Consider the following 22,722-nt stretch of genomic DNA (forward strand, 5'->3'; position numbering starts at 1 on the left):
GAGTCTCGTGATTTTCCACTTTAGCCCCTGCCTGGCTGGATCGAGCTCAGATCTGATCTGTTTAAACAGGGCTTAAGCCTACACTGCTGTACCTGCTCGTGAGGATCTCCCAGCACGTATTTCAGCAACGGAACCGCAAAGCAGGCAGCACTCGTGTCCCAGAGAGATTTCACATCAGGCAGCAGCAGGCAGGCAGCTGAGAAGACAAACTCCACCTTTACTACTGCTGCGTTCCTGCTATTTGAAATGTCATCGATTTTCTTTCACCCAAGAACAGGAACGCACTTGCTAAACCAGTGGCACAAGTGTTGAGATTAGATCGGTAACGTGTCCAGGCTGCTTTTAGAAGCGTTTGCCAAACAGCCACAGATGAGTTTTTAATACCTGCTCCCTGCACCCCCAGCACTTCACCCAGGCCTGGGGATGGATGTGCTACAAGTACCCACAGCGGCTCTGGTGGTTGGGAAGATGTTCAGGTGCTTTGCAAATATTTTGCACTCCAATGGTTTTTTTACCAGCATTTCAATACACATCACAGCTAACAATTCTGCTGGTCACCGGTTTGCTCAGGACTACAGTTTGCACCACTTCCCTGCCCCATCCCACTGGGGAAAGGACAGATTTTCCCCTAATCTCCTCAAAAATATATTTACCAAATATCTGAGGGTCTCACTACTCACTCCAGGCTCCCCAAAAGGTATCTCCCCGCTCCCCCATCCGTAATTTACTATTTCAGCCTCTGCAGAGCACTGGGTTGCGTTGCACTGGTAGGATGCCAATCCCCTATCGATCTCCAGACTGCTGCTAATGAACCCCCCTAATGGGTAATTGGCAGGATGTCAAACACCAAAGGGAACTTCCACTCACTGAAACCTCGAGTCCTCCACAATTACAGGGTACGATCAATCGCCAGGAAAACATGAAGAGCCAGGGTTGCTGCCGCTGCATACAACACCAGCTCTCCGCTGTTTAGAATCCTGAGCTCCCAACCAAACTCCTTCCTTTACAACAATCACGTTCACTTGGGTCCCAACTCACAAGTTTGGGAGGAGATTACGTGGAAGGCAGATACCAGCTAACTTCAAAAGAAAAAAGGAAGTTTTAAATGTGAAGGGCTGTATAAATCATGTCTGTTCTCCGAAATGCAGATTGCAGGCAGTTGCAGAAGTCTTGCCAAAGCCAAACCATTTTCTCACAGTTCGATGAAAACGAGCGGAAAAGCAGAATTGCACCACTTGGCCCAGTGCAAACACGAGGCAACGGCAACGTACGTGTTCAGCAAAAATCCTTTGGCAACACCGGGGCGGATGAGCGCAAGCCTCTAGATAACCCTTTATCCAGACAGGCCCTTTCCTCCGCAAAAAGCAGATCCCAGCTCGCTTCAGCCAGAGGAAACCCGGGCCCAATGGCAGAGGAAGGCTCAGATCTCTCATGAGAGGCTTTATCAGCTCAGGCTCCCTCCAGCAACCCCTCGGCTTCAACAGTCTGCAGCGTTCAAGCTCCTTTTCATCACAGAGTCATCGCACAAGTTTCCCTTCCTAAGTCTTTCCTGTAGCGAGCAGCTTTATTTTAATAATGGGCAATTTTAAGAGGCCAGAGTGAGACAGCGAAGAAGTACCGATCACACGGAAAAAGAGAGACCGTCCGGAGGAGCAATAAACACGCAGAGAAAAGCACAGGAGCAGACAGCATCACCTGTAAAAATGAGAGGGACAAAAAGCACCAGGTACCAGCACAGCGAAGGAGGTTTTTCTGTTTTCCTTACCAGCTCAAACACAGAAGCAAAATAAATCAAAAGAGCTGAGTGGAGTCGGCCTCGTGTAACCAGGATGGTGGGTTTACAAACACTCCCAGCCAGCTCTGTACCACCCATCCGAAACCAAAACTGATGGTTTGGGGTTTTTTTTCCCCATGGCCGCCTTTCCGATAGTCGGGCCTCGAGCACCACTGCAGTTTCAGCATTAAGGGTTTGATTCGTGATGAGTCTGATTGGCAGCAAAAAGCAATAACTGCAGGAAAGCTGGATGGGCTCTGGAGAGGTAGCTCTGGAAATAGCCTGCTAATGAAGTACCTTCCAATTAAACCATCCAGAATTAGTAGCTGCAATCGCTTCCCTGCCAGAGCCAGGCTCACTGCGAAGCCGCTCGGTCCATGGGGCAGAGCCACAGTTGTGGGAAGGGTAAGACCCAACTACTGCAAAAACGGGAACGAAGACTCAAAAAGTCAGTTTTGTCACAGTCCCCCAACCCTCATTCCACAACCGACGGCTCTGGAAGTCAGACCTTGCCCAGACTTCTGTCTTGACATAACCAGGGAAGCCTCCACTGAGACGGTGCTTCGTCATCCCTCCAAAAGCGCCGTTTAAAAGGATAATGTGGTTTAAAGAAGCAATTCAGCCACCTGCAACACAACAAGTCTTCGTTTTTATTGAGTTAGTAAGGTCTCAACGGATTCCGATATAAGTGATTTATAAGAAACTCTCCTTTCTCACAGCAAGAGCAAGGCCTGCCCCAGGAAAGCGATGAACGCGAAGAAATCACATCGCTAACGTACAAGCAGCACCACTCTCGGCAGCGGCCGGATTTCTCCTCGCACCTCGGACTCGTAGCACAAACCTCAAATCACGGCAATCAACCCATCAGCTTTCTTGAAAACTAACTCAAGCACGGCCGCGGCAGTTTTTTGAGTGGGATATAAACGCTACACAGAGTCTTGAAAAAGCAACACGGCTGGAATATAAGCAATACAATTTTAATTCTGACCAGTCACCTACAAACCCCTTGTCTTTCCACTGTTCTGATGGCGTTATTAAATATCACGTTTGTGACATCGCTTGGGAAAAATGACACAAAGATACAGACATTATGATACAATAGTACAAATGATAAATTATTTATACAGTAAATAATGTCAATAGTCAGCACAAATTCATAAAAAGCAGCCAGCTCCCAGTATTATGAAAACAGTTTGGTAAATATTTAAATTGTAACACTTGTAAAGGAAGCGAGTCTTGTGAGATTCTGCTGTGAAAAATAAACCATAGATTTCTCCACAATTTGTGCAATATTAATACATACAGTACACATTAGAAACTGTAACAGCAAAAGGGAGGATGGATAACAATAGTTGTCTTAGCTACGGGACTTCAAAAAGACTGTAAACACCACAACCCACCACGGTTTTCCTTCCCTGACCCCTCAATGTAGTTTAGTTTCTATATAGTATAAAACTGAATAAATAACTGAGCTTATTTTGGGTTTAAAATTATGCCAAGAATTTTTTTTTTTAATTTTTTTTTTTTACAAAATATTTAACACTTTATCTTTGGTCAATTTGACCAGTAAGGCTATTTCGGGATACTAACATTTTTAAAAATCAAAAGCACTTTGAATATTTGCAAGTGAGAAAAGAAGGGGAAAGAGGGGAAACACATTTGGAGAAATACGCCAGAGCAGACGCAATGGGATCCGCACGCGTCCTCCGCGCAAAAGGAAGCGGGAGGGCGAGGAGGGAGGAAGAATTATTCCGGAGAGCAGGTAAATAATCACAAAAAGAGATGAACCACTCTGGGTACAACTGAAGCTCCTCCTGGCCAGGACAGAAACCACCGCTCAGCGTCGCTGCCGCGGCTCCAGCCCAGGAACCCAGCGGATTTACCAAAACATCTGCTTCTCCTCTTATACTCGGGTCCTGCCGCAAACCCCAGGTTAGGCCGGGAATCTCGGCCCGGTTAATCCCCAGCCTAACGCTTCCCAGCGCCACGGGCTGGGCTGATCGCTCTCCAGAGTGCCTTGTCATGGCTTATTGTGCGATATACATATATATATATATTTATAACGTCAAAGTAATACAGCTCTTACAGAAGTGGCTCGGTAAAAGCAACAATTTGCCATTCAGCAGTTTCATTAAGCTCGGGCTCCCTACCAGACCTACAGCATGTTTATATCGATTCATGGTGACTCCGAACTGTAGATGACTTTATCATTTTAAATACTTACTAAACAAACCCCATCTTGCCTCCAAAAACAGTTTTCTAGTGTTTAACGAGAGGATGTGGTCAGAATTTTTTGGCTGAACAGACAATGCCCCATCTAACTGTTGCAAACGCATTCAGGTGACAGACTAAGGGAAAAACATCAAGTGACTTCAACTCCACTGCTGATAAAATTAAACTGAAAAAATAATGAAGGATAAATCTTGCCACAGATCAATTGGAAAGCACTTTCCCCCACATCCTGCAAGAATCACACCCTTCCTGGTCTACGCTTCTCAATAACTTCAACAACAACAAAAAAAGTAAAGTATTTTTCCTTACTCTGAAAGGCAACATGAATGGTTTTTTATTTTGTTTTTAAAGACATACTGGGTGTGGACAGCAATTCTCCTTCCTCCTATATAAAAACAAGAGCAGATGAATATCCCGAATCCTACTTGCGAGTTCGACAGCGGTCAAGAGGATCGAACAATCTGCATAGAAACATCCACACGTTTAGCATTCCGCGTACTAACAGAGCTACACTGACCTACACAGCTACAAACCTGTGATTGTACCCTAGATTTGATAGTCTTCCAGCCTCCCCTGCCCACCAGAAGATAGAACCTGGTCCCTTCCACCTTCACCAGCCCCTTTTCCTGTGGCACACAACTCTCGACAGGCACCATCCCACACAGCATCATTTCACCACAACACACAACTCTGGCAATTTATTTCAGCTTTTTTTTTTTTCTTCCCCCCCTCCTAATCAGGGAAAGGCCACCAAGATGCATCAGTTCATTGAAGAGATGCTCCCGAGGCAGGAGCGAGCTCTGGGACGTCCCTTTCCGCGGGTAGAGCTCCAACGCTGCTCCGACGTCCCCGAAAAGACCGAGTTCCCCCCAGAAACGCTGCCCGAAACCTGAGCGCGGTTTAGTGCCGATGAGTCCAGACATGCAAGTTAAAACCGTCTTAAGTCAAGCGTACAATTAATAGTTGTAAGTGGAACCGGTTAATAATCTGGAGCGCACCTTTCATTAAGAAAAATTAGTCAAGAAAATTAATGAGTCGTGTTTGTACATGAGAATTTTTAACATCTCAAGAAGTATTACAAGGAAAAAACAGCCTCTCTTGTGATCTTCATAAAGGCTGAAGGTCTGTCCGTTTTGGCAGTCAGAAAATGGGAACAAATCAAGGGAAAGGCGACTTTAGTGTTTTTTCTTTTTAATGTAGTCTTAAATCACGTTATGCTCAAATTCAATTCATCTAAAAATAATTAGTCACGAGAATTTGTTTTGATTTGCATTATGAATACTTCATTTAAAAGTAAATATTTTAGTGTTAATCTTCCCTTTTAAACTCTCTTTACAGAAACAAAGAGCTAAAACCATAAATAAGAGGGCATTAAAACCATAAAAATGACATTTGCCAATATCTTAATTTTTCAGCCAGACTGGATAAATCTATCAAAACCAGACAGTTAAATAAGAACCACATTATAAAAATTAGCAAAAAAAGGACTATTAGGTAACTCTGCAAACTCAAATATGAAACTGTACTAAACAAAATATGTGCAAAAGTATACAAGAATAACTGCATATAGCAAGGTTAAGCCTGAATTAGTTTTAAAGCTTGCCCCGTTGAAACTGAATCCAAAGTTGTCTTGCTGTATTTTTTTTTTTTCTCTCCTCTTTCAACTCACATTGTAAGTCAAATAAAAACAAAATACACGTGAAAACTTCCAAACGAAGCTGGTACTGGACAAGCACAGAGCAGGACACTCACTCAGCACGAGTGCAGCATGCCACTCACAGAGAGTTCCTCGGGAGTCCTTAGAGAGTAGTGTACAAATTCAACACCGCATACAACAGCACACATTATACTCGACAACTTGAGAATGTTCTTGGGTTTTTTTTAAATCTGTGTTTTTTCTTTTTTTTTTGTTTTTTCTTTTTTTCTTTTTTTTTTTTTTTTCCTTTTGAGACAAGCTTGCTTTCTCGGTCAAACCTCTGATAGGAAAGCAGTGCGATTTTTGCGTTGCAATGTTTAATGCATAAAAACCAGCCGCCTGGGCCCTCCGAATCGTTCTCTTCTAAGAGTAAGGACTATGGGTGAACCAACAGTCTAGAACTGTGTGTAGTTATGTGCAAAACATTCACTAGCACTCTGAATCTCAGGTCTATTGTACGGGCATAGGAAGTGACAGATGCAGGTATAGAATAATTTCAGGGTCCAGCACATCATCTGACATCTACAAAATAGCCAACTGGAGTTTAAAATGGCAGGTTCTCCCTAGAAAGTGTATTGAAATGATTAACAAAGTAACAAAATGGGCAGAATCTAAACTTTGGTGAAAAGTCTGAACATTTCACGTAATGCTCAACAAGCCAAAGTAAGGTACCATCTGTAGCAAAGACTAGATTTAGATTAACTGGTAAGTAGAGACAACTCTTCAAAGATCATAACTGTAAACTGCAAATCTACTTCCAAGTCTCTTACACACCGTTCAGTCCACACAGGCCACGTTCATCGCGCTGTAAAGACTTCAGCCTGGAAACACTATGAAAAGAAAAGTTCCTTTAATTGGGTCTTTATAGGAGAAAAGGGTTAGTTGTATTTGTAGCCTGGGAGGCTGACGGTGGGATTCCCGTACTGTGGAGAGGTTGGGTCATTGATCCTGCAATGCTCACGTTCAGCCCCTGGCCCATCCTCGTTAGCGTGCCCATCGCTGGTATTGGCGCCATTCCCACGGGCACAGGGGCCATGGAAGACAGAGGTATTGGCTCCATGCTCATCGGCGGCACGGCGCTGAAAGAAGGGCTGGTTCCCATCACGGGACTCGCTCTCATCTGGTTCAGAGTGAGCGGCTGAGGCTGGTTCACCTGGAAGGGGTTGATTGGAGTCGGTGCTGTAGCGGCACCTGGTTTGGAGAGAAGGGGGAAAGAGATGGCATCTCCATGAACATGAGGGGTTGGAGATGGTCTTTTCTCTCAAAGAACGCAGCTTCTGTACATTCCCATGTGCTCCCAGCCCCAAAACACCCTGTGGAGAAACCTGCGTGAGTGCCATTCAGCAAACTGGGGCTGCGCTGGTGCGCACGTACAGTCTGTTTCCTTCAACCTACTAAGGCCACAAAACACCCCTTTGCTGACCAAGTTTCTGCTCCTGACAGTAGTCACTGGAGAGAGAGAGGATCTAAATTTGGTTACCTGGAACATGCCTAACTGTGACATCCATATCACTAATTCTTTTTTTTTTTTAAATGCTACTTAAAATTTGCATTACAGAAGAGAACTGCAGGCTCTCCGTACTCCTTTACTGCAATCTGGCTTCTGCAGATCCGTGCGTTTACTTCAAGATCTCACCCAGCCAACTCCATTTAGAAGCTGTACATGTTTCTGGCACCGAGTTTTGACAATAATTCATAAAGTAAACAAGTTGTTTCCGAATTACAGCGGTGCTAGCAAAAGCAGCGAATAACTTTCCCAGCGTTTGAGGTCCCCTGGGCTGCTGCCAACACTACAAATTCCTTTTACCATATATGTATAGCGTCATTCGGATGGCCCGGTGACCCCTTATAAACTTTTTGTAGTAACCGGTAATGGCAGATACACAGACTTCCTCTTGCTAAACACTGCCAAGGCTGTTCAGAATTACTGGTTTTTTCCTACCCAAGGAGTTTAATAAACTGTCAGGTTTTTTCCATTGGAAGAGTGAAGAAAGTAAATACTGAATAGCATTTTAAAGTATTTCACCACTTCACAGAGAAGTTTCACTACATATGAATAGCTTTTAAAAAACACACATATCTTCCACGTATTTAGTGTCACCATCCAAGTCTACTATAAGACTCACTTCTATCAGGGGCCAATTTACAGGAGAACTGCAACAGCCTATTTTTTTCCAAAATACACTGAGAGTGTGTTTTGATCAGAACTAGTTTATCATGGTAGCCTCAAGACAGCCTAACCAGCAACCCACTAGACGATACTGCAGAGTTTGCGACCTGAAGCTTGGGCTGCTGTCAGATGCTGTGCCTGCTGTAGCGCGAACAAAAGGGCAATTCCCACCCGCTCCCACAAGAACCTGCCCCCTATTACCCTCCCTCAAGGGATTTCTGGTGGCGCACATTCACATCTTACCTGTTCTGACAATCAATCAGCTTTACCTCAGCCATTCTGAATAAACCAAAGCGTTCTAACACAGATCATTTGAATAAAGTAAATGTAAAAGCTGAAGAAAAATTCCTTGAACAAAGCTCAGCCAACAGATCAGCTGCAGACGCAAGAGAAGAAACTCTGCGCGTTCAGGGTCGGTAGTTTGCCTTGAAACCATGAGACCTCCCCCTCCTGCTCTCAGGGGAGGTTCAGGTTGAACATTAGGAAAAGGTTCTTCACCCAGAAGGTGCTGGACACTGGAACAGGCTCCCCAGGGAGGTGTCACGGCCCCAAGCCCGACAGTGTTCAAGAAGAGACTGGACAATGTCCTCAGACACATGGTGTGAACTGCGGGGTTGTCCTGTGCAGGGACAGGAGCTGGACTCAATGATCCTTGTGGGTCCCTTCCAACTGAGGACATTCTATGATTCTATGCTCTCTGTCATGATCTGTTGTTGGCTGAAGTAATCAAGAAAAATAAGCCAAAACCAGCTTGTGTTACATCAAATAGGACTGAGTTACGCAGAATTTTCCTATAGAAAGGGAAAGCTAAACTAGAAAATCACAGGAACGTGCAGAAACAGACCTGGCGCCAAGAATGGATTCAGTGAAGTAACCGGTTGTGGTGGCTTAGACACCAGTGAATCCAGGTTCACCAAAGCAGCGTTGGGGCCCAAAAAAGACTCGGGGGTTTTCCGAGCTGCACTTTGTTTGCCTGATGTCGCGCTTGAGTGTTGGGAATCAAAGAGATCAGGACTTGTGGTACCGCTATGCTGAGATGGCAAAGTGGAACCTGATTCAGCTGAAACAACACAAAGAGAAAAACAAAACTTATCTCATTAATCTACATAGTCAAGCAAAGAAAACCCGGAAGTCTCTGACAGCGGAAATGTTTTAAAATCTAATGTTTGTATTAGTCAGATTTAAATGTTTCAGTACATGTTACACCCTTATAGCACGCAAGCAGATAAATGTTCTTTAGAAGAGCATGAAGAAGCTACAGTTAGAGTTGCAGCGCTCTACTGAAGGCACTACCTGAATTTCCCTGATGAATATTCTCACAACTACGCTGCAACCGATGGGATTAAGGGTCTCCAAGGAAAAAAATATTCAAAAGCCTTGGCTCCTGCGCTTGCACTGTGCCACTGCTGCACCCTTCCTAGTGAGATTCTGCCCAGGTTTTCCCTTTTGTGTTAAAGCAGCCCAGCCCAGCTTTGAATTAGTCACCTCTCTTTCAGGCAGAACCATCCTGAAAGCACACAATATCTAAGCACTTATAGGTTAAGGTCTGGCAGTTTTTATTTTCCAGACTAAAAACCAAATAAAAAATAAAGCATTTGTAGAAGTGTATTATTTTCTCATCTTCCTATTGTTGTTATACACTAGAATGTACACATTTGAGAAATGCAGTCAACATTGTTCTGTTTGACTCTCTGAGCATGAGCCATACTCCAAACATGCTGGAGTTGTAAATTTAGAACTCAAACAAATTTCTGGATCAATGCCATGAAAGGTTACAGAGTGAAATTCTATAGCTTACAATGCAAAAGGCCCATTCCCCATAAGTTCATGCACGGGCCAAAATTTTAACAACAAGCTTTTACTGCTGCGTTACCACCAGCTTTAATCTTTTCCTTTGTGAAAGTCAATTTTATTTATTTTAATCAAATTTAAGAATAGAGACATTTGTTGCTAAGACTATCACCCCAACTGTCCGCATGCTAAGAATTTGATTCATACCTGGCTTTTTGGAAGTTCGAAGTGTGTCAAATTCAGAAAAATCATCTTTAACTGTACCATTCAAATTACTGAAGAGGTCAAAAGATGTACTTCCTGTTCAAAACAACAAGACTGTTGTCATTTGTCCGTCATTTACAGATCTCCGGATGCATCACACACCTGGTCCTACTGAAAGTCATTTCTAATCCATTCACGTCACAGAGAAGCCGCCCTTTCAGGTTCCAGGGCAGCAGTTCAGATCTGCTTTAGTGCTCCTACTCTTCCCCAGGACCAGGATAATGTCACAAAACTGTCTTTTCTGACAGTAATTAGCCAACTAATTCAGAGTGATGTGCTTTTGAATCATCTTAGCATGCTGGATTTTCACTACATGTCTGCACTAGACAGGTGGATAGACAATATATTGCTGCGGAAAAGGAGAACAGCGACAAATTTGGAGCCTAAACTATAAAGCGTGTTAAGCAGCCCTCAAGTAAAACACAGTTCTGAACACAGGTCCAAAGACAAAACTATCATTGCTATAAATTAAATGATGATTTGAGTTACGTTTCCCAAGTTAAAAGGAGCAGGAATGCAACAGCAAAGGTTATCTACGCCAGGTAGAGAGGGTAAGGCCCCGTTAGCTAAAGCACCAGAACTTGCGCATAGTTTGCAACAAATGAGAATGTAACACTTTCAAAATGTGGATACACCTGTACCTCAAAATGAAGGAAGAAAAGCCACACCTGAATGAACAGTACTCATACTCCTGAAAAGCTTTAAAGTTTGCCTTTTTTTTTTTTTTTTTTGGTATTAATGTTTTTCTAACTTGGTTTTAAACTTCAACATATGGACTTAGCTCCATAAAGAGCATAAAAAGACAAAAACCCAAGAGGAGTGAAGATTGTGTATAAGAACAATACTTCTTCTCAAGAACAAAAGACCCACCATAGTTAAAGAACCATTCTTGTAATGGTCCAGTTTTTGCCCTTTGCCCAGCGAAAAGCTGATTAGACAACTTCTTGCAGTACTCAGACTCCTTTGTTTATTATATACCGAGATGAACAGCTCGCAGGAAATGCATTTAGGATGCATTTAGCCACGGTGCCAACATGCAAATACCAGGTATTAAGACTCATCGAGGTTGCATTAGTTACAGAGCATGAATAGACAATTACATCAGCACCTGCTGTATCTTGCTACACAAGGGCTGAGGGACAGTTTCACACCCTCCGTCTGAAAGAACAAACCTTCATTTGCACCTCTAAACGTCTCCGCAGAGCGAGGAGCTGCTCAACCTGTCAATCTGCTTCTGCAGAGACATCCACCTGCAGAGCTATTTATCATGATGAAAGGTAAAATTATAGCATCGTTCATTTCCAGAAATTAAGTCCTCGTCTGATTAAAGATAAAAACCCATTTAAAAACCCAACAGCAGCAGCAGCCCTAAGTGCTCAGCACACATCCACACATCCCAGTAAAAGAATGTAGAAGGGACAGAGCATGAAGCAGCAACAAGAATTCAGAGCTCTAAGTCAGAATAATTACATTTGAAGTTCTTTGTGCTGCTAGCTACTACAACTCCCCTTTATTTTACAGGCCAGTACTGCGAATTGTTCAGCACGTAGCTTCTTTTAACCAAGTAATGCAAGAAAATCATTCAGATTTCACCTTAATTACTCAAATAATATGGATCCAGGATGAGATCGTTTCTCACCAGAAGTAGAGAGAGGTTTGTTTGCAGGTGCTGGTCCCCAAGGATCCACAGAAGGTTTTGCTCCAGTAGAAGATGGCTGAGCAGGAGCCCAAGGGTCAACATTTTTGGACAGAGACTGAGCTGTGGATCCTGCTGGTGCTGCCCAAGGGTCAACAGAAGCAGCTGGTTTGGCACCTGCAAAAAGAGCCGGCAGGAACACACGTCAATGCAGCTCTACTTTGGAAAACTTTCCTTGGAGACTGATCCCTCTTACGAGCCATTATCGCCAATTAATACCAAACAAATAGGTGAAGCAGTTCAACATGAGGAATTCCGCTAAGTCTCAGCATCTGTGTGATACATACTGAAAAACCACAAATAAATTCTGTGCAACACAAATGAATAAAACAAACCTGTTTGAAACTGAATTAAAAAAAAATCTGCAGTTCCAACAAGAAAATAAACTCACTTTTGTTACAGACATTGCCACCACAACTGACAGACCAGGAAATGCTAAAATTCTCCAAATAAGCACAGCTATCCCCACACCGGTACTTACATTTCCTTTATCTACGCTCAGTGCTGAGTTATGAGCAATGCCACACCAGAAATGCTAATGACAGCACTTCCCACAAACAGAAGCTTTCAAAAATGTCTTTTCTTTCATAAAGAGAACACACAAAATTAGAGCATTTGAGACAATACCTTCCCGTAGCTTCCATTATCTCTACTGAAATACCAAAGCACATCTAGGATTTGAGAAATACAGTTTAATGAGTCACTCTTTTTAGCAAATTCATAAATCTTACATCTTCAAGACCATCCTTGGAAGCCAAGTAACCAGCAAACTGGAACAAGGGGGTGTTCTGTGGCATTTAAATCAAGTTGGGAGCCACTGAGAGGAAACGCTACAGCTGCAACTGATGCAAGGAAAATCTTGTCAGAGGATGGTATATCGAGCACAACGATGGGGGATTTTGTTTGGTTTTTTAACCACAGAAAAATACAGTGAACAGCCTTAGGGTCCAAAATTTGGAGTTTTTCCCGATGTCATGCTTGCAGTTTATCACCAAAAAAGAAACAATTACACTTAGACTAATGAATGAACTGTAGTCGGCCCAGTAGTTGTGTAGGTGCCTTTAATGCCACTTTTAATGATGGGGAAAAAAAAGAAAAGGCACTTCCCTATTAAACTTCAAAATTTTCATCAGGAACGTGGATGGCAGCGTGCTGAACACAAACACAAATGACTTTGAAGCACTTTATAGCAGAGGTTGTAGAATCACCAACCTAAAGCAAAACTGACAGAACTACGCTGTTTACATCTTCATGAAAAAGTTTCCGTTTGCGCAGAAACCCCCTGTCCCCTCAAACCAGAAAAAATCCAAATCCAGCAAAAGCAGATCCAGTTCCCATTCCACAGACATCGCAAGTTTAATGTGCACTGTGAGGAACCATCAACTTTCTTATGCAAAGGAATAACTCCTTGGACAGGCTTTGGCCAACCTAGAAACCAGCACACGGCACAGGCAGAAAAACACACACCCAAACACCAAAAAGTGGACTTAATTGCTATTTAAGATGTGAAGCATTGGATCTTTCACTTCAGAAACAGTTTCCACAAACTGACCATCTAAAGCTTATGAAGCACGGCGAGTAACTTCAATTTTTTTACTATAAAAATCTCCATTTAAACAATTTAACCCATTTGGTTTTGACAGGATATGCATCACATTTCACTAGGAGCAACTAAAGACACAGTAATTCAGATCTATGGGCTTCCTAAGTATAGCACCCTGCCTAAGTACGACATTAAATACTGGTAAAGAGTCTAAACCCACGACACTGGACACGACTTGCAGTCAGAGCAGGAGCATCTGCCTGGTCTGAGACAAGTTGTTTTTGCAGCACAAAGACAACAGAAGCTTCACTCTTCTCCCCTCTCTTCAGATTCAAAATGCACACACAAAACCACAGTGGAGTGCAACTTCCATTTGTTTCTGGTTGGAAATGAGTTTGGGGAAGATTAGTTCTAGAGTATGGAAAACAATCAGAATGGACTAATATACTGTCCTTATCAAGCAGGACATTGTACATTGAGGAACTCTGAAAAGCTCAACAATAAATAGTAAAACCTTTTAAGCAAGCATTCCTTCTGGCAGTTTGTTCTTACCAAATGATTGCCAGGGGTCAGAGGCAGTGGCTGCAACTGTGGACCCTCCCCAGGGATCAGTTTGGTTTGCAACAGCAGGAGGTCCCCAAGGCTCCGTTTTCTGCGGGGCCGGTGCCGAGGAGGGCAGGGCATCCATTAGGTCCAACAGAGTGGTATGCTGAGGACAGGAATCATCTGAGCTTTAATCAAAGGCATTACCAATCTCAAGTACAAACCCATGAGAGTGAAGAAGCAATTTTTTTTTCCTTTTACACACCTGCATTGACTAGTAGTTTGAAATTTAACCCACACAGAAGCAGCTTTAAGCTATACAACAAAGCAATCCCAAAAGCATTAAAGAGCTCAGTATTAAGCTATTTTGTGTTACTGTATTTCAGCTTTTGGCAGCATAACCAGGAATTTCTTAGTCGAAGGCACTACCTCCTTCTTTTTGGGAATTTTAATTGTGTCTCTGCGACTCTCCTCCAGAGCCATCTGTAATCTCAGATCGTCTCCGCGTCTGAGGCGCTCCTCCTGCAAAGGAAATCAACACTGTTGATACAGACCATGAGCCTAGACTGCGCTGAGCCTAGACCGCACAGTGGGATTGCCAGGATTATTTCATGTAATTTGTACCTAACGCAAGCTGGGGTTAAAAATATTTCTTGTGGTTCTTGTCTCAAATAGAGGTCAGGAGCACCCTGAGCCTGTAACACCAGTGTGATCATAACAACAGCCGGTTTGGTGACTGCAATTTACCCTCTTGTTGTTTTGCTCCTAATGGGAAAGGTATAAATGAAACATTCTTGCCAAAAATTCAGTTACAACACTAGAAACACTACAGAAGTAAATATCCCGTCTTTAAATTATTGTAATATTTTTGAACATTCAGATCATCACTGAAGGATACAGTGATTTAAACTTCACTTTTCCTGGCTTTTGTCAGCTTCCTTCTACATCTGATACAACTGGTATAAAGAATGCTAAGTGAATTAATCCAGCCAACTCCGTGCATATTTTGTAGGTTATTACATCTGTAATATACCACGTTTGTGGTACATGCAACTACTTTAAGTATCTTTGCTTGCATCATGTCTGTCAGAAGTTGACTAATTCCCTAGCTGGTATTTCCCTTGCAATTTTTAAAGCTATTTCAACTGTTAGATTCCGATTTTTATTTTCTTTAACTTCATTGCTCAATAATGACAAAGCTTACTGGGTGATAGTTTCCCTTTCCAAGCACAGTGATACTAATGTCTAACATAGAACAGCAAGTTAAAATTGTCACAGGAAACTCTAAAATGTTATAGACATTCAGCTGGCTGACTTGAATTTTCACTCATAGCTGAGGTTCAACAACTTTGTTATATATTAATATGCATTAAACTTTATCCACAATTACATCATTTACAGCAAATTCAGAATGAACTTCCTAAAAATTAACAGAGTAATATAACTCTTGTGATAGATTAGGAGCCAAGTTATTTTAAACCAGGTTCTTTATATAGTCTAGTACTTTGTGTCAGGTCACCCTTCCGTTCCAGACTATCTCACCAAACGAGCAGACCATTCAAAATTTCACTGTAATCAGAATTCACTGACATTTCCTATGCTCGCCCTATTAATGAAGGTTTCTCAGGACTAGTCACATTCTCAGTTCTTCCTAACTGAAAACATCTTCAGTAATGTGATGATTAACATCCTCCCACACCGAGTCTCTTTGCAAAGTGACTGTCGTCTCCCACTAGTCTCAACAGCTCAGAGGCTGCAATTACTTTAAAAAGAGATGAGATAAAATAAAATAAAATAGCAACACCTCCCAAAATGGCCTTTCTCTCCCCCCATTCCACCCGGAGCAAAGCCAAGCTGCCATTAGAAACAAACAAAAAAAAAACAATGAAAAAACCCCCAAAAAAGGACTGTAGTCTGAATGATCAAAGCATGGAGACTATGGCAAACCTACTCGGGCACTGACCTGCTCCGCCACCTCCCGGCTCATGGCCAGCGCCAGCTGCAGCTGCAGCTCCTCTTCTCCGCTCGTCTGGGGCCGGGCCTGCTCGAGCTCCGAGGAAACTCGAGGGGATGTAGCTGTTGGAGACAAAACCCAGCAAATTTAACACCAAACAACAAAAAGACACCATGGGTTTCATTATTTCTCTGACCAGAGCACCCCAGCATGGCGACAGGTCCCCTGGGTGCCAGGGCCACCGACCACCAGCAGCTCCATGGACTGTCCGAGATAAAACTGGTAGCAAGGCCGAGGTTAACAAGTCAGAACAATGAAGCAGGGAGAACTATATAAGGCAGTTCAACAGCTTTAAAGCAAAAATGTCCCTGGAAAACAATGGCTTTCTGTGTTAGTGGGGTCGTAATATCAAGGAGTATCACCAACGAACGCTGGACACCCTGTGTCAGTGTATCAGGGCTTCAGGGGCAAGACATCGACTTCAAAAACTATAGAACTGATCATTCCGGAAAACATTTGTTGGTATTTCTTACATCTTCCAATGTCAGTAAGAATTTGCTGGGAGTTGGCCAATACCAGGGTAAAATTGGATACCACCCACTCTTCTGTAAAATAATACAGTCTTAATGGGGCAGATAAAGAACTATTCTGAACTGCCAGGCAGGCTCAGAGAGCAACAAGCCAGTAATTCATACCCAAAATTCACAAAAATAGTGTCATTCTGTTTAAAAAAAAAAAAAAAAAGTTTGGTATATATGTTAGGGGGTGGTTTGGTTTTCGTTGTTGGTTGGTCTTTCTTTGGATGAAGAACAGTGTAATAGCAGCTGGTAATCTCCTCCGCTCCTCCCCGAAGAACAATCAAGCTCGACAGCTAAAATACACAATTGCTCAATCCACAAATATTCTTTCACTGATGTCTTCACTACAGTAGCATGCAGAAATTCCCATCTGAATGGGAGAACACTACCAGTTCTGTCACTATACCGTAATTAAACAATTTTTGTCCCCCCTCTCTCCATCCAATAATTCTCCAGCATCTAAATAATTTATACAGAAATTTTAGCTTGGCAAGGAAGTTTGTATTGAATGGTTGGAACGATAATTAGTTTGGCAAAAATACACACTGACATTTAATAAAAAGGAACCATATTTTTAAACTATGATGTCAAGCTCAAAGAAATCATGTTTCTTCTGAATAGTTCAGCTAGGAGTATAAAAATTAGATTGCCAAACTGTAATTTTTAAAAATACTTTTTCAGTCTCTACTTCAACCCTCAAGGATATTTCCCAGTCTTGTGTCCTCCCAACTTTTAGGCCAGAATGACATAAAATAAAAAGCGCAACCTTCTCTGTAATCCAGCAGCCAGAAGGTGACTCTCGGTAAATGAGAAATGTCCTTTACTTTCCACCACACGCCCAACATGCCGTCCCATCCCACTCCGTTTCTAATGGAATAAATTAATTTATCACCCAGAACAATTCCTTCTACATTGTGCTGATCCTGAAGTTTTCATGCCAACCAGACAAGCTCCTTAACTTCATATAAAGATGTTCCTCATATCTGAATTCTATTACTTTTTCAAACTTGCTCTAAATTTAGCCCACTTCATGAGTACTTTTTGCTCCAACAGCCACAGACATGCTCTCCAATATATTATATGGAGTATTACAGACTTAAAGTAGGAATAAACGGGGCATCAGATAAGAGGATATCCGACAGCATGGAAAACCACCTTAAAATGTTTGTAAAATATGAATATTCTTAAGATATGAAAATAAAGAGAATTATTAATAAAAAGAACACAGGATAAACCTCAACATGAGGTTACCAAAAGGTAGCCCATGACAGAAAACTGAGATCCTTCTCTGATTTTTCAGTCAAAAGGAAAAGTAGTAAAGTTAATCTATCGGGACCCAAAGCATTTGATGATGCTAAATAGGATGTTACTGTTAAATACGGGGTCGTGTAAGAACTGGAACATGTCGAGAACCAGCTGAAGAAGAGATCACACCACCCTGCCTGTCACCAAGGGGCCTTATGAACAGCTTCTCAAGAATTGGCTTTAAGGCTTTATGTAATAAAGAAATGCAAGAGGTCATGCGAAAACGCAAAGATAACACTAAGAAAAATTGTCAAACTAGAGGGTAAAACAGGAATATTCAGAAAAAGAGATGACTGAGACAGGAACAATAGAAACGGGATGATAAAGAGGAAGAAAAATAATTTGATGGCCATCTCTTACTAATTGGGGGCATCGACTGGAAGTGACAGAGATGAAAAGAACTTTCTTTAGTACTAAACCACACGACTCCAGCCACCAACTTCGTACAGCTCCTACTGCCATCAGCACTACTGCAAAGTGTCAGTCGGAATTCATCTAACATACCACATGCAATTCTAGGCGGTCGAACCCAAGACAGGTTATTTCTGAACAGAATGAATGTGGAAATGCTTTTCTTCTGAGCACAAAGAATATTTTATGTGTTTATCTTTGCAAAATGAGCACTGAGCAGTTTAGGGTTGCTAAATACATTGGGTTTGCAAATACTACGGAGTGAGAAAAACTATAAGAGAAAAGGGCAAGAACCAACGGTATAAATTGACCATGAATAAATTTGAGATATAAACAGAAGCAGCTTTCCAGCAAGAATTATAGGAGGAAAGTGGCTGCGCATACAAATGGGACAGCGAAAGTCACCTGAGAACAGACAGCGACTGGACCACGATCAGGCAGGTACCTCCTGCTCTTCCTTTTCTCTAACTGCAATTGTCATTTCCTGCACATTTTTCCATCTCTGTTAACATCGCTATATTCCATAACAACTAGGAAGCTGATGGTAAAATGACTTTAAAATTATGTGAAATAGGTTAACCATCGGTTTTTCTCCTATGTCCCACGTGAAGAAGTACTTACTGAAAGCAGTCACCAGTTCCAGCTTCTGCCAGCACACAGCATTTTGTGCATTTAAGCAGCAGCAGGGGTCGGATCCCACCCCAAGCATCTCCCTCGCCCTCCCACGGGGGGTCCTCACCCCCAGCCCCACAGGTTTTGCTTTGGCCGAGCTCCAAACAGCAACCAGCACTCAGCAGCCCCAGGGGCTGGACACGGATAATAAGGCATCTCACAAATACAGTTTATTTCTTTTCACTTTTGGGCTTTCCAGCAATTCATTCTACTTGGTTTTACTAACTCTAAATGGAAACTCAGAGTTCCTGTTGCAAAAAAAAAAAAGGGGGGGGTAGGGGTGCGCAGGAATTGTCAATTTGAAATTCTTCCTTAGGCCTCACATTAAAAAACATTTATAAAAACGTCGCTATTTTACATTTAAACTCCTGTGGCTGTTGTAAAACCATGTATATTAAATAGCTGCCAGCACATTTTTTGAAAAAGGATTAAGGGAAATACAACAAACTGGTTTTGGTAGTAATCTGACATGTTTTATCCAGCAACTTCACTCCTGAATTCCTGCAGTATTTTCACTGCCCTTCTATATTGGCCTCATCCTGTATGAATGGTTGAGTTGCAAGGATGCGGCATAAAGTTTATTGCCTTAGAACAGCTGCCACACAAAGAATCTCTTATCCCACAGCACATGACAGTTAACTCAGATGTTTATGTGAGATAGGACTCAATAGATCCATTCGGACCCGTTCAGCCCTGCTTTGGTGCTGCTTTGAGAATCTGGAGATCAACTCCCCCAGGCTGCCCAGAAGCAAGTGCGTGGGATTGACTGCTGGGATCGGGGACCAGGCTGGCTCCTCAACCAGACTGGAGCTGCAGGGCAGGGAAATAATTTCCAACCTCAGTTAATCTCTAAAGCAGGATTCCGCTCCACCATCTGTCTCTAGTCCAGGCTACGACATCTTTCAGATGTATTTATTGGTAATTTACTATATTTTGGCTCTATGAAAAGGCCTCCATAGATCACTACAGCTTTGGTTAGGTGAGCGAGTTAAAGTGTATATACAGCGCACAGCTAGAAAGCAGAGTCGTTGCCTACATTAATGGTAAAAACCAGTCCCGGCATAAAAATCAGAGCAGGTATTTTCACTCAGAAGCATGTGCTTGATTTTTTGGTGCTGCTTTTTTTTTTTTTTTTTTTTTTTAATGTCACCCTACACCAAGCAATGGCACAGAGTGCCATGGACAATAAGTCCCAGCTTTGTAGTTTGCAGGTGGCATTCTTAAGAACAGATTTCAGTTCTTAGTCACATCTGTTCAGAAAGAAAAGCTGCTTCCTCAATCAGTATGCCTACAAAAGCAGACAAAAAACAAAGCTGACTTGAAAAATTAGAATAATATCAAAGTAAGAACTTAGAAACTGAAAGCAATTCACTTGGGAACCAAGCAGAGATCTCATTTGTTAGTCTTGAAATGACAGGCTATTCAAATAAAGGTGGGATACTTTCAAAAAGCCAATCTAACCTCTCTAACTATGAAAGGGCATGTGCAAACTGCTTAATCTAGAAGGAATTGTGTAATCCACCTTTCTGTTGGGAATTAAAGAGATCTTTCAAATACAAGAGGAGAATTAACAGCACCTATTAATATGACAAGGTGGAGCTGATCAGCCTCACTGCATGATTTCTAATTGCACAGAAGCAGACAGAGCACTTTTGAAATTAATTTATTGCTGAACAAATCCTTAAGGCTTGTTTTGGTTAAAGAACGTTTTTTTTCTCTCAAGTGGTCCCCACACTCATCTTAATAGACAATTTATTGCAACTACAGAAGCCTGGTTAAACCACTGGCACCTCCCACCTTTACTCAGGGCAACAGAAAAAGAAAAGTATGAGAGGATTAAATCAAGTTGTCGAGTGACATCTGACTGATAACACAGGAATCTACCCAATTCCTTTTACACCTCAAACTACAGAAATTATCCATGCAGCTCATTCAGATTCATTGCTGGATGATACGTCATATATTCCCTAAGATGGAAGGCCAGAGATGTATTCCACCTTGCAAAGATGCAGAACAGGTAAGAAAACTTTAAAAACAGGAGCATCCTGAATTTCCTATAATGCCAAACCCAAATTAGCAATTCCTCAGAATTGTTTTCCACTCCAAGAAAAAGACAAAGCTGAAACAGATGAGTGAACACAAATTTGCTGACGCTTCATGAAACTGCTTTAAAATGATGAGTCCACTTAATATGAATAAATCACTGCAATATAAAAACTCATCATTTCAGCTAAAAGAAATTGCTCACAGAAATCTTTACAGGTAAGGTTAACAGACTTAGCATTTCACAAGATCCATAAAAGCCCTTCTCAGTCTCTCACCAATCTTTTCTCGAATAGGCTGTACGGGTAAGGAATGTGATTTCTCAGGCAAGCCGCCCACCCCCATCCAGAGTGCTCTCGGAAATCAGGTCACACTGTGTAACGCTGTGTTGTTCCCGACTCTGCCCTGTTTGTGTACGTGAAATCAGGGCATTAAAACACACACCGGTCTCGCTCTGCCAACATTTCTAAATGCAACCAAACCCAAAGCAGCAGATGGGCATGGAAAATGACACATGTACAACTCAAAATAACACAGGTAGGTGCTGGTTTAGGCATAAAAGGACTGCATATCTTTGAAAAGCGAGGCTTCAGTCAATTTGGTTCTAAAACATGGAGGCGGTACAGGGAGAGGAGCAGCATCGTCCAGGGTTCCTTCCAAGTTGAAACTAACTCGAACACACTATCTTCTGGTGGCAGAGGTGCCGAGGAATTGGCTTTCTTAGTCACTTCCCTCCAGGTAGAGGATTTTTCCACCCTTTTTCCGACTCCCATAGCCATCCCAGCCACAAGAAGCTGCAGCCGCCATCGCTTCCCGAGCAGCCACAGCTCAACTGTGACAACCCTGGACGGGTCTTCTGAAGACAAGACAACCCACCCCAAGATGGTTGAGAAAGAACAAGGGAATCGTATCATAGAATCATAGAATAGTTTGGGTTGGAAGGGACCTTCCCAGCTCCCCCAGTGCCAGCCCTGCCATGAGCAGGGACATCTGCACCAGCTCAGGTTGCTCAGAGCCCCGTCCAGCCTGGCCTGGGATGTCTCCAGGGATGGTTCATCCACCACCTCTCTGGGAACCTGGGCCAGGCTCTCCCCACCCTCAGGGGCAACAATTTCCTCCTCATGTCTAGCCTGTAATCCAAGTTCCTACACTCATGCCCCATCTCCTAAGAGCTTCTGCAGGCCCGATGTGCTCGAGCACAGCGTTTTGCAGATACTCCAAAGTTTAGAGTCTAACCCGCCTGCCTCACAGCAGCGCCCGTGGGTGACACTTCTGCCGTGCTAACGACTTCAGTGTACCAACAGAGTAATGTTCCTGTGGGAGCCACTTCTGAAAGAAAATTTTTAAAAGATAGTTACTAGATGAAGGACTTTATCAAGACCAGTAACTCTAACAAATGCACTCCCAGGCTGTAAACAGCACTGCAGTTCAGACTTAAGAGGTCTATATTAAGAACACCCTACTTTTCCCCATGCAGCCATAAATCCAGAATCCTATTTAAGTGGTCGTTGGCAGCTGTAGATGAAACAAGGCTCGGAACAAGAGGCTCAAGTTTTCAAAACTGGGTGACTAACATCTAGCATAAAGACAATCTTTAGATGCAAAGCCAGATTAGGGGTGGGGAACTATTGCTCCAAAAGATTTCAAATATTGACCTTGTATTGCTTCCTCTCCCCGGTAGGTTTTGTTTCAGCACTACACAAGAGCATTTCCTTAATGTGAAATAAAACCTGATATCAGATTTCATTCAACTCCATACGACTTCACACATCTTCCAAAATAAATAAAAACTTTGATGTATTTTGTCATGGAATATTGAATAGCTCTTAATCTGAACATCAATGGCCCTGGCTTCAAGCTGGAAGATAGCCCGTTGTCCCCAGTTTGGCAGAAATTGTTGATAAGATGGAGGTTGGTAGGAGCTTTATTTTTGCTTTTAGCTTTATAGTATCTCTCTTGGCTTCCATTTACAGATTACAGGACTAGATAGCAAAAACATACTAATACTTTCACAAATGTTTGCTTCAGCTGTCAGTAATATTCACATGCC

The 22,722-nt window shown here is 42.5% G+C and overlaps 1 protein-coding gene across 2 annotated transcripts in view; it reads right to left on the reverse strand.

The window, feature by feature from the left end:
• Nucleotides 1-2,730: 2,730 nt before the first annotated feature.
• The window catches only part of EPN2 (epsin 2), a 45,426-nt gene continuing 25,434 nt past the window's right edge, over nucleotides 2,731-22,722 (reverse strand). Inside the window, exons 3-9 of one of the 2 annotated variants that reach the window (XM_065644633.1) lie at nucleotides 15,673-15,785; nucleotides 14,139-14,231; nucleotides 13,719-13,875; nucleotides 11,567-11,740; nucleotides 9,871-9,963; nucleotides 8,717-8,932; nucleotides 2,731-6,893 (exon numbers count right to left, since the gene is read on the reverse strand). In XM_065644633.1, coding sequence (XP_065500705.1) covers nucleotides 6,565-6,893; nucleotides 8,717-8,932; nucleotides 9,871-9,963; nucleotides 11,567-11,740; nucleotides 13,719-13,875; nucleotides 14,139-14,231; nucleotides 15,673-15,785 — 1,175 coding nt within the window. In that variant the 3' untranslated portion in view covers nucleotides 2,731-6,564. The remainder of the gene's footprint in view (nucleotides 6,894-8,716; nucleotides 8,933-9,870; nucleotides 9,964-11,566; nucleotides 11,741-13,718; nucleotides 13,876-14,138; nucleotides 14,232-15,672; nucleotides 15,786-22,722) is intronic. The other variant, XM_065644634.1, reaches the window with a different exon arrangement.

The sequence above is a fragment of the Caloenas nicobarica genome, chromosome 14 (assembly GCF_036013445.1).
Source record: "Caloenas nicobarica isolate bCalNic1 chromosome 14, bCalNic1.hap1, whole genome shotgun sequence".
Taxonomy (NCBI): Eukaryota; Metazoa; Chordata; class Aves; order Columbiformes; family Columbidae; genus Caloenas; species Caloenas nicobarica.